The sequence below is a fragment of the Artemia franciscana genome, chromosome 1, assembly GCF_032884065.1.
Source record: "Artemia franciscana chromosome 1, ASM3288406v1, whole genome shotgun sequence".
Taxonomy (NCBI): domain Eukaryota; kingdom Metazoa; phylum Arthropoda; class Branchiopoda; order Anostraca; family Artemiidae; genus Artemia; species Artemia franciscana.
This window is the reverse complement of record NC_088863.1, coordinates 13,766,805-13,785,945: the sequence shown is the minus strand read 5'-3', so window position 1 is coordinate 13,785,945 and position 19,141 is coordinate 13,766,805. Positions and strand designations below refer to the sequence as shown.

Below are 19,141 nucleotides of genomic sequence, written 5' to 3'. Positions count from 1 at the left end.
ATTTATTTGGATCCTTAATTTTGGAAATTTTTTTTCATGTGGATGACGTCACCGGGGTGATCGAATCTAGCATATGGTCCTGCAAAATGATAAAGGGGTTTATTCATGACACCATGCACTATTCCCATTAAAAATACATTGGAAAATCACGATAACTTTGGAAAAACTGCAAAAAAATTTATTCAGTTGATTGTTCTGAATAAATAGGCTGAAATCGTGAAGGAAAAGGCGCTATCAGAAAACAAGGACATTGTAAAAAAAAAATTTTATAAATTCACAAAGAGCCATAATTTTGGAAAACATTTGCACATTCATATGCATTTCATCATTCTGTTTGCTTTATTAGTAGTTCAAAAAAAAGTTTTTCCACAAAATAGAATTTTTAAAAGAAAGTAAAGTCCCTCTCGAAACTTCCTCCCCAAGAAAAATCGTTTCAGTGAAAAATCCTCCCAAAATGAATTTATCCTCCCCCTCCCCTTAAAAAAATGACTGTGTACTTTCCAAAAATAAATACTATACATAAAAATGAGCAAACTTCATAACTTACAAACTTTCCCCCTGTGACTGCGGGACGTCATGTTATCCCAAAATGTATAGTTAATGGATCTCTTGACTATGCTAAACAAAATGGGTATCTCAAAATTTTAATAGAATGACTTTGGGGGCAATGGACGGGAGGGTGCTATCAAAAGTTTATAACGTAAAGTTACCCACGGTGATTTTGAGTAAAAACCTCTAAAAAATGGCTTAAAATTAAATTGGAAAGTCCTCCATTTGAATCAGCATGGTCAGAAACCTTAAAAATGAGAAATACAATACCTCACTTTGAACAACAAGGAAAATGACTTTTCTAGTTGTAACGCTGTTGTTTCTTTTTTTTCTACTTTTCACTAGGGTTAGCGGGCTATCAGAACATCACAAAGAAATATTAATGAATCTTTTTAAAGGAAATGGCTATGTACAGTCGCTTTTGAAATTTGGAAAAACTTATTTTTAGAATAGAATAAATTGTTTATTGAAATACAGGTGGCGGCAACCTAGTAAGAGACAATCCCGCCCGATACTAAGAAATATAATACACCTAACTCCTAAATATTTCAGATAAAACTACAAACTTAATTATTAGAGCCGCTTTGTCCGGAACCTCTATAAGGGGAACTCATAGTCCCTTGGCTTGAACAGCCAGGAAAATTGTGTTTAAGTTAACACGGTATGGCCACAAGAGTGGGGTTTTCCTGGGGAACAACAAGGAAAATTGTGGTAAAGTTAACACGGTATGGCCGCCACAGGAGTGGGGTTTTCCTGGGGAACAACCAGGAAAATTGTGGTAGAAGTTAACACGGTATTCAGAAGTTAACACTGATTCAGGAATGGTAACTATTATTTTGGTTAATTTTAAAAGAAAGAGTTTATTCCGAAAAGAAACTTAGGATTCAATGCAAATCCGGAAACCCCACGAAATCGACGTCAGATTGTAATAAAAAGTACATTAAAACTACATTTCTTATTTAAATTTAATAAGACAAAAACTTTAATTTGTTAAAACAAAATTAATAATGATATATTATATTTTAATTTAATTTAAAAAGAGACTACATTAGATTCCATTCAGTAAAAAAATTCCCCTTCCGAGAAAAGAACCCGGGTCTCCACTACGACAGGGAAATTTGAACAGAAGTTTCGCATAATACATGAGAACAAATTCGTAAATGCACTAAACATTCAGTAAAAAAAGTCCCCTTCCGAGAATCGAACCCATGTCTCCACTACGACGGGGAAATATGCAACCATTGTCTAACAACAACTTGAGCAGAAGTTTCGTATAATAGATGAGAACAAATTCGTTTAATGCACTAAATTTTGAAGCACAAAATTATTACTCAAGAGAAAAGAGCAGACTCTTAATTATGGTAAAGAATGTATTTTAATAGAATGTATAATTAAGAATGTATTTTAATAGCGGATGCGCAACCTAGTAAAAGGATAGCCAAAGCCCTTAGAAACCAAAAGTAGAAAAACACGCTTAAAAAACCTGCCAAATATAAAAAAAAAATCACTACCTAACACTGATTCAGAAATGGTAACTACTATAACGGCTAATCTTAAAAGTAAAAGTTTATTCCGAAACAAATTTATGGTGATTTCAAAATAGACTGAAACCCATCTAAAATGGAATCTGATAAGAATGAAAAGTAACCCATTGGAATCAGCAAACCGGAAAAACTAAACGGAAAATCGCTTTTTGGCCTGGGTAGCACTGATATGCCTCCTTTTTTTCTACCATGGCCAGCTTAAAAGAACTCTTTTGAAAACAATGAAGATGTTAGATATGTCGGGGCGATATAGTAGCACCCTTGGTGTAAAGATGGAAGCTTTGAATAGACCGGGATGGAGGAGGGTGCGGAACGGTATTGGGGTTTTGCGGCTTGGTGCTGCAGTGAGTTCTAGAATTAGTAGTATAATCACCGTATACTCAAATACTTTACCAAACGAACTAGACGTTGGGATATAGCCCAAATCTTTTCTAGAGGGAAAAAAAGTCCCCCCAGGAATTAGATCCAAAAATCCTCTTTTTAAGAGAGGACTTTCTTTTTTATGCACATTCTACGAATTGTCGCTTGTACTCCCCTGTGGTTATATAGATAGTATTGTACGAAGATAATTTACAAAAAATGACAACCCTGTGACAAGGCAAAGGGATTGATCTTTGTTTGGTAATACTTAGAGTTCGTCCTCAGCTGCCACAGGCCAAGGAACTGCATCTCGATCATGCAATTGACTTACTTGACTTAATACTCCTGCCGAAATGCTTCCGGCGTCGAGAGTGATGCTACATGATGCCTCCATTTAGACCGGTCTCTTGCAAGGATGTGGACGTCCTCCTGAATATTTGCCATGGCTAAGAAGGCACCTGTCGTGTCCTTCCATAAGTTAAGGGTCAGAACGTTCCAGGTGGCCAGGCGAAGACCACCTTGGTCAATAAGGTTCAAACGATGGTCAAGTTTCGGTCCGGAGACATGCTGAGGTCTTGATGGGTAAAAAGAAGATCGATCATCCGAGGCAATAACATCACTATTCGTTGCAATTAGGTTCGGGTGGAGGGTCGCAAGCCCAACCTACCCTAGGCCTGGGACATGATTAGCCAGAGGAGTCTGACTATTGAGTGTCCCTTGGGTGGGCTCCACCCATCTTGTGAGGTCAAGGCCACCCTTTGGGTGGAGCGTTTAGTTAGGGGATTCCCCCATATCCAGTGACAAACGTGAAGAGAGGGAAACAAAAATTTCAAACATCCTAGCAGCCAGGGGCGTCAATTGAAGATTGGGAGGGCACTCATCCCCCCCCCCCTCAACATTTAGAAAAATAACTTTTTCTAGTATTTTCAGGAAAGAAATTTGCCTTTTGGCATTTCCATTCTAAAATTGAAAAGATAAGAGATCTACCCCCCCCCCCTAATTCCCGTGAATTGAGGTCACTGCTAAAAACGTAAATATGAGAAAAGAGGGTCTCGAAATAAGTGTGAAGGAAGTTACTTGAAAAGTCATTAATAATAATATAATTAAAAATATAATTAATTACAAAAATGTAGACTTAAAACAGGACTCTAAAATAAGGGTGAATGATTTCAGCAATCCGCACATCATCAACAATAATAATAACCAATTATCTAATTATATAAGAAAAATCTAAATTGTATAATCATAAACTATAATCATTATTATATGTTGTCAGTAATTATAATCGGCTATATAAGTAATTATTATAATTAGATGATAATCTGATTACAAACTCAATTACAATAATTGTAAGGTGAAATGAATAAAACAACAAAAAAAAGGAAAAAATAGTACGAGAGTACGAGCATTTGAGAGGCTAAATTCATTGACATCTCCCATTTTAATCTGAAGAAAGAAGAAAGTTGATGATTTATAAATAAATTACCTGTTTAAATCACTAGCAATAATACTTATCTATCTATATATATAAAAATATGTTGTCTGTGTGTTATGTCTGTTACACTTTGTCTGTTACGCCAGATTATATCTTCTATATATATAAAAATAAGTTGTATGTATTTTTTGTGTTGAGGGTTTAAATGTAAAAACTGGGAATTGCATAAATATTTCGAAATATTTTGACAATAGATTAATGTAATTTGAAAACGTTAAAAAAGATACTTAAAATTTTGAGGTTTATTATAAATTGTTGAGCTTTAGCAAGCTTGGCACGTGGAGATTTCTCCAACTGTCAATGTTATAGAATGTTACCAAAAAGCAAAACCAGGCTTGCGGTTCAAAGAGAAAGGGCCAGATTAGGAATGTGCAATTTACGTCAACGAAGGCGTGTCGAGGAACTACCAGAGCAACGCGAAACCAGACTTGCTGCTGAAAGAGAAAGTAAAAAAAGAAGGCGTAACGAGGAATCACAAGAGCAACGTGAAAACAGGCTTGCAGCTTCAAGAGATAATGCTAGATAAGGAATGTGCAATTTACGTCAACGAAGGCGTGTCGAGGAACTACCAGAGCAACGCGAAACCAGACTTGCTGCTAAAAGAGAAAGTGAAAAAAGAAGGCGTGCCGAGGAATCACAAGAGCAGCAAGAAAACCGGCTTGCGGCTGATAGAGAAAGTAAGAAAAGAAAGCGTGCCGAGGAATCACAAGAGCAACCTGAAAATTATCGCCTGGCATTCAGGTACAGCCCAGTCGATGATTATAGTAGATGTGTTCAAGGGACTATGTCTAAAATTTGTCCCTATTGCAAGTCCTTGAAATTCAATGGTGAAACAATGGGAATGTGTTGTGCCTCAGGAAAAGTTAAACTTCCTCTATTGGCTGCACCACCAGAGCCATTGAAGACTTTGCTTACTGGAACTACGTCAGAATCTAAGCGTTTTTATCACAGATCAGAAAATATAACTCATGTTTCCAAATGACGTCGTTTGGTGCCCAAATCGAAAACCCAGATCAATTTATGCCAACTTTCAAAGTAAAAGGGCAAATTTATCATAGAGCAGGGTCCCTTCTTCCATTCTCAGGCGAGAATCATAAATTTTTACAATTGTACTTCATCAGTGATAGAAATTCTGAATTGAATACACGTTGCGAAATTTCTCCCAACGTTGAAAGGACAATCGTTTCCCAATTGCAACATCTTTTCCACGAAAATAATAATTTAGTGCGTCTGTTCAAAACAGCCATCGATTTGATGCCTACTGATACGCATAAAATAATTATTTCCGCTGACAAAACGGCTCCTGGCCAACATGTGCGTAGATACAATGCTCCAACTATCGACGAAGTGGCAATCGTTATAGTCAGTGGTCAGTTTTTACCTCGAGATATTATTCTTCATAAGCGAAACGCTCAGTTGGTAAGAATTGCTCAACCTCATCGATGCTACGATGCCCTACAATATCCTATCATTTTTTGGGATGGAGCCAAGATATGACTTTTGATTTTACATCAGAAATTTATAACTACACTTTAGTTATTATAGAAGATTTGTGCGTATATATGGCAAACAAACCTCTTCAGGATTTGGGAATGCCTTCACCTAATCGTACCGCTGCTGTTTCGACATGTGTAGAATTGGATCGTGAACAAAGTTACAGTACGAGTGATCTATTGTCGTATGTACAAAATAACATTTCCAAGTTAACGTCGGAACAAAACGACATTTATGATACGATAATGCATTGTGTCGATAACAACGTTGGAGAAATTTTCTTTTTGGATGCGCCAGGAGGTACTGGTAAAACATTTGTGATAAAACTGATTCTGGCATCAATTCGATCAAAAAATGATATAGCGTTGGCAATTGCGTCGTCCGGAATAGCCACAACGTTGCTGCCTGGTGGAAGAACTCCTCATTCCGCTTTGAAATTGCCTCTGAATTTGCATTCTACAGAAACTCCTACGTGCAATATTTCCAAATCATCTGGGATGGGTGAAGTATTGCAGCAATGCAAACTTATTATTTGGGACGAGTGCAAAATGGCACACAAAAATTGCTCGAGGCTCTGGATCAATGTTTGAAAGATTTGCGAGGGAATTCGAAACCCTTTGGCAGCATATTAATATTGCTCGCGGGAGATTTCAGGCAAACATTACCTATAATACCAAGATCAACCCCTGCAGACGAAATGAATGCTTGCCTGAAAAATTCTAATTTATGGGCACACGTAAAAACATTAAAATTAACTACAAATATGCGTGTCCAATTGCAAAACAATGACTCTGGTCAAATATTTTCAGATCAATTGCTGGCAATTGGAAACGGAAAGCTCCCAGTAGACTCAATTTCAGGACGTATACAACTACCTGCTGAATTCTGTAATTTAGTGACGTCCAAAAATGAATTGATTGAATAAGTATTTCCGAATATTCTAAACAATTATAAAAATAATAAATGGCTAAGTGAAAGAGCGATTCTTGCACCCAAAAATATAGACGTCCACGAAATCAACAATATTGTTTTGACCAAGATTCGAGACCAGGCAGTCCTTTACAAGTCAGTCGACACAGTTTTGGAACCAAATGAGGCGGTTAATTATCCATCTGAATTTTTAAATTCCGTGGATCTTTCAGGGTTTCCACCACACGTGCTACAACTATAAATAGGCGTACCAATAATACTGTTAAGAAATATCAACCCACCAAAGCTTTGCAATGGCACGCGACTTGCCGAAAAAAAAACAAAGGAAAACGTAATAGAGGCCACAATCTTGACAGGGCCTTTTGAGGGTGAGGCTGTTCTTATTCCTCGCATTCCCATGATTCAAACGGATCTGCCTTTTCAATTTAAAAGATTGCAATTCCCAATTCGATTAGCATTTGCAATCACCATCAACAAAGCTCAAGGTCAATCATTAGAAAAATGTGGTATAGATCTTAATACTGATTGTTTTTCCCATGGACAATTGTACGTTGCATGTTCGAGGGTCGGTAAACCTGACAATCTATTTATATGCAGCGACAATTGAACAGCGAAGAATGTTGTATATTCGCAAGTTTTAGGCAGTTAATTTGTATTGTATCTATCTATCTATATAAAAACGAGTTGTGTGTATGCATGTTTGTTGTAAAAAGAGAGTTTGCATATGACGTCGAATAGTAGATGATAGTAAATTTAGCCCCTTAAATTCTTATAATACATAAAGGGTAACCCCCCGTTAATTCCACCTTTTAACAAGGACTGTATCCCAGGAACCAATTACAATTCATGCTTATTAATTATTTGCGTTTATCTTTAGTCTAAAATGGTAAACGAGAAAAAGTTTAAATAAAAGCAGTATTTATGATAATACTAATAAGATTAAAGTAAAATAAATAATAATTAATTAATATAATTATTAGTGTAATAATAATTATAGCAATAATAATTTAGTGTCAGCCTTAATTTAAGCGAAATTTAAGAGAAATGAGAGCTTCTTGGGAGGGTGTCGAGAGAGAGGCTTCGAACCGATTAGGATGGAGAAAGAGCGTGCGTACCTGTGTTAGCTAGCTTAGCTCAGGCGTCTTGATACTGCAATGAGTTGTTACTAATTATAACAAATTAGATGTTTAGCATCAGTAAACGTATTGAACTAACTAATATATTATTAATTATTTTAATTGTTCTAAAATCAGCAAAAGACTAAAACACTAATAGAGAAAAGTCAGTTAGCGCAATATTAAAATTCTGAAAAACGAGTTTTGGGATACTATGGATGTATATATAGGTCAATATATAGGTCATATATATGGATGAATATAGGTCAACCAAAATAATAGTATAAAAAACAGTAATCCCTGTAAAATGAGTAATAGAATAAAGGGTAATGGTGTAAAATAAGTAATTGAAACAATAAGTAAAAGTAAAACAAGAAAAATAAGTAAAAGTATAAAATAAGAATTTTGGAATAAGACTGAAGGATTTTATTAATAAGTTACCTGTATAGCGTCAGCGTTCGTTTGGACAAACAGTTTGCTCTTGACAAGACCGCCACACATCACTATCTCAGTAATATTATAACCCCCACTTATCAGGGACTCAATTATGTGACGGGTTCCATACTAAAAAGATTAAAATTATTACTTCGATTTACCATGAAACAATTACATTGATCATGTGACCTATTTGTACTTTTTTTCTACAATACATGCGAATTTGACTATGAACTTTATCTAACCTAAATTGAAATATATAAACAATGAATGTATTTGGAGCTTTATGTCAGAGGCATTAATTCACAAAATGTGGAGCTGGAGGAGCAGGGGGCGATATATTGTTTTGAAAATTCGGGGGAAGGGAAATTCTGTCTATTTTCCCATGTTCTTTCAGCAAAATAGCTAGAAACTTTTTTTGGGAATATAGGAGGGAGGTGGCAAAATAACCCACTGACTTTCTACCTGAAGTGCCTGTTTTAAATAATTTTACTATAAAATTAAGGACATTTTAATAAATGTTTAAACAAAAATGAAAAAATACTTCCGGCCGGAATATTTAGGACTGCATTTTTTTCAAAACCCTTTTCATGGGGACCTTCACATATGGAGAAGGAATTAAATATAATTTCAAAATGAATATAGAAGTAGAATTTAAGACTGTAAAACATAAAAAGAAATTTATTTACACAAGAAATTTACTAGTTTTCATTCTTCAATTCCTTGAATGCTCTGCTCAGATTTTAAACGAAATTTTCTCTACCTAACAAATTTTCTCTAGCTTAAAAAAGCTAGAGAATTTCACAAAAAATTATCGAAAACTATTTTCAGCTGGCTCGCAGAAACACAAATGATGGTAAAATTATTACAAGCAATATTTCATTATGACGGTATTGTCCCCTCCACTTTAAGACTTTTTTCCAACAAGATTTCATTGTTTTAGTAAAAAAAAGCCAGGGCCTATATTTTGCCCACACTGCAATATCTTATAAAATAAACAATAAAAAAAATTTTAAAGAGGACTATGTTTTTTTTACAATCTGGGAAAAATCATAGGAAAAACTCCATTTTTTTATTCTTCCGGAATTATCAAGTGGATCATCTTGAAGTCATTCCAGCCCTATAGAATCTAAGAGAGGGTTCATGAATTCCATCTAGTCTTGGAATGAATTAACAATAAACAGTTAATTGTCATTAATATCTTTTGAGATCTGGAACACGCCATAGGTTAGACATTCAAGTGATTGAAAAGGAGGAGCCCATGGCTTAAAATTATTTTCACATTAGAGGCCGAGGCGTTTTAAAATTAATATTTACGTGAGTTTTATGAGCAGTTACCCCGGGATTTTAAATAGGGGACAGGGGCAATTAAATCATTCATGAGGGGAATGAGGGCTGAAGCTTAAAAACTACTTTCGTTAGACTAATCTATTGTCATAGGTTGTTCAGATCATAGAGAGGAGAGGGAAGGTTTACCACCAAGCCCTTCCCCCATAACAGGTTAGAATATATTGAGATTCAAAGGTTAGGAACTTCTGCTGAGCTGTGGGTTGCTTTCCCCTTACTAGAAAGCTTTGAGGCTAAAATGCAAGATTAAATTGATATTTTTTCCCCGCAGAGGCAAGGAAAGAGGAGTCTCGAGTTTATCCCCCCTTTGGAAGAATCCTCATTTAATTAAACAATATTTTCCAACAAGAGTCTAGTCTCGTTAAGATTAAATAAAAAAAAAGTTACTTTCGGTTGAAAAAGTTTGTTCTTTTATTTAATGTCTGATCGCTTTTTAAATAATGCTGGAAAATCCGGCACCCCTTTCATGGAAAATTCTCTTCCCCCATGGAGAGATCTTCCCACGTAACCCACTCTCCCTGCAAGTTCATAACTTGCAGCCCTTCCCCCGGGGACTGTGGGGGATAAAGTCATCCTTAAAGACATAGTTATTAGATTTTTCGGTTATTCTGAACAAAATGGCCACCTTAAAATGATGATCCGGTGACTATGGTAAAAATGAGCGGGAGAGGGAGCCTAGCTGCCCTCCAATTTTTTGGTCACTTAAAAAGTGCACTAGAACTTTCAATTTCCAAACGAAAGAGCCCTCTCGTGACATTCTAGGACCACTGGGTCGTACGATCACATCTGAAAAAAAATCAAAAACGTATCCATATTCTTTCTTCTGACAAAAAATTCAAAATTCCACATCTTTACCGATAGGAGATTGAAATCTCAACAACAGGTTTCTCTGATACGCTGAATCTGATGGTGTTATTTTCGTGTTGTTTTAAAAAGTAGATTTAAAAAGTAGTAGTATTGTTTTAAAAAGTAGAGTTGTGAGAAAGAGTCAAAATTTTCATTAAGGTTCTATGACTTTTAGGGGGTGTTTCCCATTTTTTCAAAAATGAGGCAAATCTTCTCAAGCTCGTAACTTTTGATGGGTTAAACTAAACTTGAAACATATATATTTGAAATCAGCATAAAAATCCAATTCATTCGATGTATCTACGTGTATCGAAATTCCGTTTTTCAGGGTTTCGGTTACTATTGAGCAGGGTCAATCATTACTTACAGTTCGTTACCACGAACTGTCTAATTAAAAAAAAAGCCTAAATAAAGAGTTTATTTCTGCAGATTAGAAATTAGAATTAGAAGACTAACAATCAGGACAATATCCACAGGGGGGTATAACCAGTTTGAATACTCCCTCTACCCCCCACCCCCGTGACGAAATGTTTTTCCGACTAGCAAAAAAGTAAAAAATACATGTAAAATATTTCCATGAAATTTTTTTGTAGCCTCCCCCCCCCCCAAAAAAAAAACTCTGGATACGGTCATGCTTCAGATACGTCCTTTTTATGACAACAAAATGAACTACTTTTTCAATATAATATATGTGTACAATTATCACTCATATCAACTGCTATTCTTTGGAGCATATTGTTTTTATTTAGGGGTATTTTTCTTAAAAGTAAAATTACATAGTTTCAGTTCTAGATCACAGATTTGAGATTATAGATACACCTTGCATCAGATCCGCCCTTTCTCTGGCAATATGCCTGAGAATGAGTGCCAGCAATGAGTGCTGGTTCTATACCCACCATTTCTTGATACTTACTGCAAGTCCTTGAAGTGTGGCTAGGTAGAGCTTCGCCAGGTCTAATTCATCTTTTGCCAAGGTTAGCCCAATGATCTACAAAATAATTAAATTAGTTACTCATGTTAATAATAGCTCATGCTTACAGTTTCGGAATTTGGCGAGGAGAACAATTTTGAAAGGCGGAGGAAAAATCTGAATCCTCAGAAAGTGTGATTTAGATGTGAAAATTACCAGGGAGTTCTAATTTATGTCAGGGCATGAATTATTGTTGAATAAAATTCTGGAGAGTAGAACCAGACGTGCAATACAAACTAAGTGGTGTGAGAGAAAAGTACGATAATCTTCTGAAGTTCTTTGGGTTTTTACGTTTTCCCCAACTTACATGTTAACCTTCAGCACATTTCATTGATACAAACATACACTATTGAAAAAAAACATAACATTCCACAAGATACAATTCTGTGACAATGTCTCAAAAATATGTCTTTATATTTCGAACATGAGCTATAATAAGCTATAAATAAGAGATATAAGAAGTACGCTTCTTTAGCACTTATCAATAAACCTTTTAACACATGTTTGATGACCAAAAAACCTCATCCCAGGGACCCCGCAACTATAGCTTGCAGTGCTCTCATTTAATTTTTTCAAATTTGTTATTCCAGGATGTTATTCCAAAAGTTTGTTGGTCTTTTTTATTATTTTTAAAAGAAATATACACGTAGGTGGTATAAGCAATGGCTTATAGCATTGATAATAGGGGGTCAGCCACAAGAAAGTGCAAAAAAAATGACTCTGGTTGTTTTGCGATAAGAAAAAGTGACAGCTCAGAGGTGGGCAGAGCTAAGGCAAATTACTGAAAGCATTGAGCTCTAAGAACCCGCGACGGTATGAGCAGAAAATTTAATATCCTACTTCCCCTTTCCTCTTTTGGAATTTTGGAAAATTTTGAATAAAAATACGAAACTAAAATCTTGAGTAAAAATACGAAACGAAAATTTTTAATTAAAATACTAGCATGAGCTAGTATTTATAGCATGAGCTGTGGAAAAAATTCAAATTTTTTGTTGTGGTAAAATTCAAAGGCACCTTGAAAACCGTATCATTAGTCTTGTAAACCAAGACTCATGATCTTTTTTATGACTAAGACTTTCCTTAACGGGGTTTAAAACTGTTCGAAAAAGATTCCCGAAAGTAAGTTTTCCGAATAAGGTAACTAATACTGCAATTGAAAATACAAACTGAAAGAAAGCTAAATCCCATAATTTTGGTTAGTGTTCTGAAGTGCAATGCCACCAGAGGGTTGTTTCTAATAAACTGAATTTTGAGATAGAACAAAAATACAAAAACGGCTGCAAACTGAAAAATTACACAGGTAAAATAAACGCCATTTAAACATTGGTATTCAGAATCCAGTAAAACCATTTTGGCATCTCAATTTACATCAGCTACAAATTTAATATTATATATAGATTATCGAACTATTATATAGGGAATTCTGGGAAGTATTCCATCGGGAGTTTTTTCTATGTTTTAACTGATTGTCAGACTTGTCAGTCTGTTTCCTGATGAAGGTAATGTGATTAAGGCAAATAAGGAATTCGGTCGCCTTTGGCAGGGGTTTTACAAACTGTTTCACTACTAAACGAAGCAAGATATGCAGGACGATTTTAGACTACAAATACCTTTCAAATAAACGCTGAAAGCGCATATGGCACTTGTGACGAGAGATCGGAGATACATTTCAAATAAACTACCATCTTATAGGACAACTTAAAAAAACTATTAGATAAACTCAAATCCCCCGAAGTGATCGGATCTCGTCCGGTTATGTCAATCACGTATGTAGCACTTGTGCTAATTCTTCACATCAAGTTTCATCCCGATCTCTCGGCTCTAAGCGTTTTCCAATATTTCCGTCCTAACCCCCCCCCCCCCAACCCCAATGTCCCCAGATCTGATCCGAATCGACAATGAAGCATCTAAAACATGACATCTTTGTATAAATCAAGTTTCATTAGGATCCGATCACCCATTCATGATATATATATATATATATATATATATATATATATATGTATATATATATATATATATATATATATATATATATATATATATATATATATATATATATATATATATATATATATATATATATATATATATATATATATATATATATATATATATATATATATATATATATATATATATATATATATATATATATATATATATATATATATATATATATATATATATATATATATATATATATATATATATATATATATATATATATATATATATATATATATATATATATATATATATATATATATATATATATATATATATATATATATATATATATATATATATATATATATATATATATATATATATATATATATATATATATATATATATATATATATATATATATATATATATATATATATATATATATATATATATATAGGGTAGGCCAAAACTATAAATTATTAGAACTTAAAGTCATTCAACAGTCAAATATTAAAACTGGGAAATGTCATAACAAGTTAAAAAGGTAAAAACTGGACATTAAAGAAAAAGAGGGAGGAGAGGAAAGCCAGCGATCAAATTCAAAAATCTATCAGCACCAGAACCAAATAAAAAAAGAAGAAAACTAGCTGAATTTTCTATATATATTTTTCGTAGTATAGGGTTTTCACTGGAGGTACTGCAAAGCTTTTTTACTGGAGGTACAGCATCAAATGGGAAACAAGGACAATAAAGGCTAGGAACGAGGAGGGTAGCATTGGGTGGGAAGGGTCTTTTCAAACAATGTGTTCTGTAAGATGGTTTATTCTGTATTTCTAAGACACAACATCCTCTCTTACTCAAGCGTTTCTAACCTAGATCTTCTTAATGAGTGGTTAAGCTAGGTTAACGAACGTCTCAGAAATCTTCAAAATTTGGTATGTGAGTCAATAGAAACAACTGATAGAAACAAGTTTCTGAAGTTATTAAGAAATAATGTTGCTAGTCTCCCATAATATTTTCCGTTGTGAGTGTTGAAGTATTTATTCCCGGAAGAGATTGTTAACTCTATAATAATGTTAAGGTCTTTGGTTAATACACACCATTCCCTTCATGTCTGGATCAGCTAGAGGTGATCGATTGCCATGAAAATCTGGATACACATGAAGGTCTTTCACAAGTTTCTCGAGGCTGCATCCGACATTAACTGCTGTCTTCTCCAGCAGGTCTTCTAGGTAAGCGTAGATTTCTCTATAAAAACCAGGGTCTTAACTTATTTCCCCTTTATTATACAGAAATGAAATCCCTCTAATTTACATAATGTTTTCATATGGTTATCGTTCCTAAGAATTTCCATCATAAAACTCAAATCTGAAAACAAACGCTCAAGGTACTGAAAACCTCTCTCTGAGCAAGTCATAAGATGTACCTCCATTAATGGATTGCTATCTCCGCATTTCTGCTGAAGGATAATAAAACTTTCAGTTTTTTAGCCAGTATAGGGCAGAGATGGAATAGATGGATCACTACCTCACAAAAATCTATATACGTTCGTGCACTTCCCAATAATTTGGGGGCTTCCCAATAATTCCCAAATAAAACGCTTACATGTTTGAGTTCATGGCATGTTGTATCTCTCAGTGAAATAAAAATTTATATTCATATGGTTCAGACTAGGAACAAAAATAGAAATACAAACAAAATAGTAAAAATTTTCCATCTGGAAAATTTTCCAAATTTTTATTTGAAAAATTTTTCATTCTGTTTTCCATTTGGTGGTTGGTCCATTAGAATCAAAAGAACGATAAATCCCCGTACTTTTTGCTGTCATATTGACTTGGTTCAGCTCTGTAATCATATAAAAGATCTAAAGAAATACTTCTGACAAAAAGTTCAACCCTTCTGAACCTCCTGGACAAAAAACCTGCCCCCCCAATACACCCTTACATAGACAATAAATTTAAATATTAAAAATAAATAGGCACTCAAGGGCGCTTCTTCCTTCTATTATTCTACACTTTCTATTACACTTTCCTTCTAATACACTTTCAAAATTTCTATTTTCTTCTATTACACTTTCTTCCTTCTATTACACTTTCAAAATTCAAACTAATCATAAATAGTTTAAATCAAAACAATTTAAATATCACATGATTTTAGTAGAATTTCCGGTTTCATCTAGTTTGGAAATTTTTTAATCTTTAAATTAAAAAATAACAACAGGTAACAATTAAAAATGCATTAATAAATCTTAAAACGATTAAAGTTTAACTTGAACATGCAAATCAAGCTGAAAACTAACAAAAATCACTACAAATAGGAGTTTGGCTATTGCCCCCCACCCTAACTGTAAAAGTCTAAAGCCTATTTCGTCATTGACACTGTAATGAGAACTATTCGTCTTAAACAGTCTTTGAAAGAGCTAATACAATTAGACTGAATATTTTATATATAACGATATTAACTTCTGAAATTTCAACAGTTAAAGGTTTAATTTTCCCAGTAACTTTATGTTAATTTTCAGTGCTCTGATAAGTGCAAAAGAATATATTTGTATTATAATTCGTTTTCAGTAAAGCACCAATGACACATTAGTGTTTTAAACTTTTACAGCTATGGAAATGTGGCAGTAGCCAAACTCTTGTTTGTAGTGATTTTTGTTCGTTTTCAGCTTGATATACATATTCAATTTAAGTTTAACTCCTTTAAAGATTTATTCTTCCGTATAATCCAGAACACACTCGAAAAGTTTGCTCTGTTAAATTAAGATAACCGATTATTGTCTCGCATTTGGTTATAATTAACTTATTCTACTACAAAATAAACTATGATGTAGGAATATTTTAATTAAATATTTAATATATAGAGGTAATTAGGTTAGATATTTAATATTATGCATTCTCGGCGGCCTGCTTTCCATAATTCAATGTTGTAGTTCCCATAAGTTAGTTACTTAAGTATTATATTTTCATCATGTTTTGGTATATTTCATTACAATTGACCTAACTTTACTTCAAGCGTGTGCTCTAGATAATACGAAAGTACCGATTTATTCATTCATTTATATTAGTACCTATTGTATGTTTGCTAGCTATAACTTTTTATTTAATTTCTGTTCGTTTTTGATTCATTTATTCTTTAACAGTAATTTCTGTTCGTTCGAGTTTGAATTTGAATAGGAATTTGTATTTGCTAATCTTAAGTTTAATATGGCCTTTACTTTCTTTCGAAAAATTTCTTTTTCGGAGTGTGTTTTTTAAAATTAATTTCTGATTGTTTTTTATTGCAAAAGTTTCAAGTTTTTCAAAATTCCCTATTCAAAATAATAATCTTTTTTTTAAATAAATATTTCATAAAACTATCAAAACTAGTGTCAAAGTTAAAAAGTAACATAAGGAACTGGCATAATTTACAGCCTTTGCCACGGGGGCTGTTAAGGGTTAGTCAAATCCTGAGTTATAGTTATTTGACTTTTGAACCATTTTGAAAAAAAATTTTGGTTATAAAAAAATTTGATTGAATATATTTCAGCAAATGAGGACGTGAGAGGGAGAAGGGGGCTGGTTACCCTTCGATCACTTTTGAGCATTAATATGGGAACTAGAACTTTCAATTTCCAATCAAATGAGCCTCTTCTGAAGTTTATACAACCAACCCTCCCATAAAAACCTTATATGTTAACATTAGGCAATTACCACAGCTTAGCGCCCTTGCCCTAGGGTATGGGGTAGTCTGTCGGCCCCAGAGGTATAGTTAGTTTAACTTTGGACTATTTTGAACAAAATGGCCATCTCAAAATTTTGATCAGATCCATTTTAGGGAAAAAGGTGAAAGGAGAGCTGGTTGCCCTATGATCACCTCTGACTCTTAAAAAGAAAGCAAAACTTTCGATTTCCAATCAAATGATTGGTATGTGTTAGCCCCTTGTGAACATGAAAGTTTGTACAACCACTCTTTCCATAAAAACCGTATACATTCCCAGGGCATAAGATACAATCTTTACCCCTGGGTTTTGAAAGAAGGTTGTTTAAGCCCAATAGGCATTGTTATATGATCTTTTGACTATGATGAACAATATGGCTATCTCGCAATATCGATCGGATGCATTTGAAGAAACACGACGAGGGGAAGGGGGAGGGTAGTTGCCCTCCGCCCACTTTTCAATCTTAAAATGGAAGAACTTTCAATTTAAAAACTTATATCCCCTGTGGCATAAGTTACAACACTTGACCCCGGGCTCTGAGGATTGCGTCAACTACGCAGTTATTGTTACATGATCTTTGGACTATTTTGAACAACTTGCACAAAATCTCAAAATTTTGATCAGATGCATTTGGGGAAAAGAGGGGAAGGGGGACTAGTTACCCTCAAACTACTTTTGACTCTTGAAAAGGGTGCAAAAACTTCCAATTTCCAATCAGTTGTGCCTCCTGTACAGTTAAAGACAACTTTTTCCATAAAAACGTTATATAGCCTGGGGCATAAATTTCAATACATGCCCAAGGGCAAGTATTGATCCATAGGCTATTTTGAATAAATTACAACCTTAAAATTTGATTTGATACATTTGGTGAAAAGAGGGCGTTGGGGAGCTAGTGGCCCTCGGATTACTTTCGACTCTTAAAAAAGAGACTAGAACTTCCGATTTCCAATCAAATTAGCCGCCTCTGAAGTTTGTACGACTATTCCTTCCACACGAAGTTCCTCTGGGGAAAAAAATACTCAAACAAAATATTAGAGCCTTACGGCCCATTCACAGGCAACGCTAAAGCGTTGCCTCTGAAAGGACAAAACGGGACTAGATTAGGTAAGTACTTCTCGGACACTTGAACCTTCCGGACACGAATGCGATTACTTCCAGGTGTGCCTAAAACTGGTTTTACAGTAGCACTGGTAAAAAAAAAAAAGATGGAGCCCCATATCAGACAACGAAACGATCAACCCTGTTTGAGTTCAAAGTCGCCCTTAGATTAGTCGTCAAGTGTTTTAGAACTAAATAAGGGTGCGTTTTGTTAAAAGTGTTAAAGGTGAAAAGCATCCCACTTGTGTTGAATATTAAACACTTAAAGTACTAAAAAATATACAGTTTTTTCCCTATTCTTTTTCTTTGAGGGTTAAGTGAGTTTTAAGTGTAGTGTTAACTTAATGGTAGCAGGATACACGACTTTATTTTTGTTTTGTTTCTTAAATCCTTTCTGAGGTTAATGTTAATGATCATTTTTTGCCATTAGATATCTAGCAGACGTTGTCTATTGCCACTGTATATATAATTTTTTTTTGCAGCTATATTTTTTGGCCACTATATATCTGAAAGACTTTGCCTATTGCCACTATATATCTAGTAGACGTTGCTTTAAGGATCCCCAGTAGTAGCTCATCATTTCTACCATTGTGCAAAACACTCTTTAGATTTGCCAGGTCATTGCACCTAAAAGAAAATGTCAAAATACTGCAAAGTGAGCAAATTCGTAAGATATCTGGAAAATTAATAAATATCTTGTATTATGTAGAGTATTTTTCCCATGACCGCACTACCTTTCTATCGGGAACAAATAAACGTTCAAACGAGGTTAAGTCCTTTTATTAGACAGTGAGAACAGATATAAAAGATTTTTTTGTATCTGTTCTCTCTGTATGGTAAAAGGGCTTATCCTCACTTGAACATTTATTTATTGATCTGGTATTATGTAAGTATATTGTCCTTTTGGTACAGTTTGTCAAAAAATTGCTATTTTTAGAGGAAATTCCTTAAAGAAAGTGTTATCAGACAAGCAACTATTCGTCCTAATGCCCAAAATGGATCTCGATAAAGAATGCATAATTCAAGATAAAAAGACAGCTCTAAGCAGGGCCATTTCAAGGATTTTTTTCAGAGGAGGGGATGTTTTGTTTTAGAAGGAAGAGGAATATAAAAAAATACTTTATAAAACACAAAGAGAATGCCTTTAATGTAGTTTTGCTAATTTGTTTCTACAACTGTTTAAGTTGGTTTATTTGGTTGGGGAGGGGGTGTTAAACTAGGTAGCAGCATTGGCAGGAATTTACCATTGATATAACTATGTTAAACTCAAAATTACTCTCGTTAGACAAAGTAGAGACAAAATTA

At 34.2% G+C, this 19,141-nt stretch overlaps 2 protein-coding genes across 9 annotated transcripts in view; one reads left to right on the top strand and one right to left on the bottom strand.

Annotated features, from left to right (window-relative positions):
* Positions 1 to 14,258, top strand: part of LOC136026093 (FGGY carbohydrate kinase domain-containing protein-like) — a 461,793-nt gene extending 447,535 nt beyond the window's left edge. Inside the window, exon 5 of the mRNA XM_065702388.1 lies at positions 14,120 to 14,258. Coding sequence (XP_065558460.1) covers positions 14,120 to 14,184 — 65 coding nt within the window. The 3' untranslated portion in view covers positions 14,185 to 14,258. The remainder of the gene's footprint in view (positions 1 to 14,119) is intronic.
* LOC136026085 (FGGY carbohydrate kinase domain-containing protein-like) overlaps positions 1 to 19,141 on the bottom strand; it is a 99,894-nt gene that overhangs the window by 38,466 nt on the left and 42,287 nt on the right. For 7 of the 8 annotated variants that reach the window (XR_010617202.1, XM_065702310.1, XM_065702343.1 and 4 more), the window contains exons 7-9: positions 14,139 to 14,286; positions 11,029 to 11,103; positions 7,929 to 8,051 (exon numbers count right to left, since the gene is read on the bottom strand). Coding sequence is in view for 7 of the 8 variants with exons in the window: in XM_065702310.1 (XP_065558382.1) it covers positions 7,929 to 8,051; positions 11,029 to 11,103; positions 14,139 to 14,286 (346 nt within the window). In the remaining variant the exon portion in view is untranslated. The remainder of the gene's footprint in view (positions 1 to 7,928; positions 8,052 to 11,028; positions 11,104 to 14,138; positions 14,287 to 19,141) is intronic. The other variant, XM_065702359.1, reaches the window with a different exon arrangement.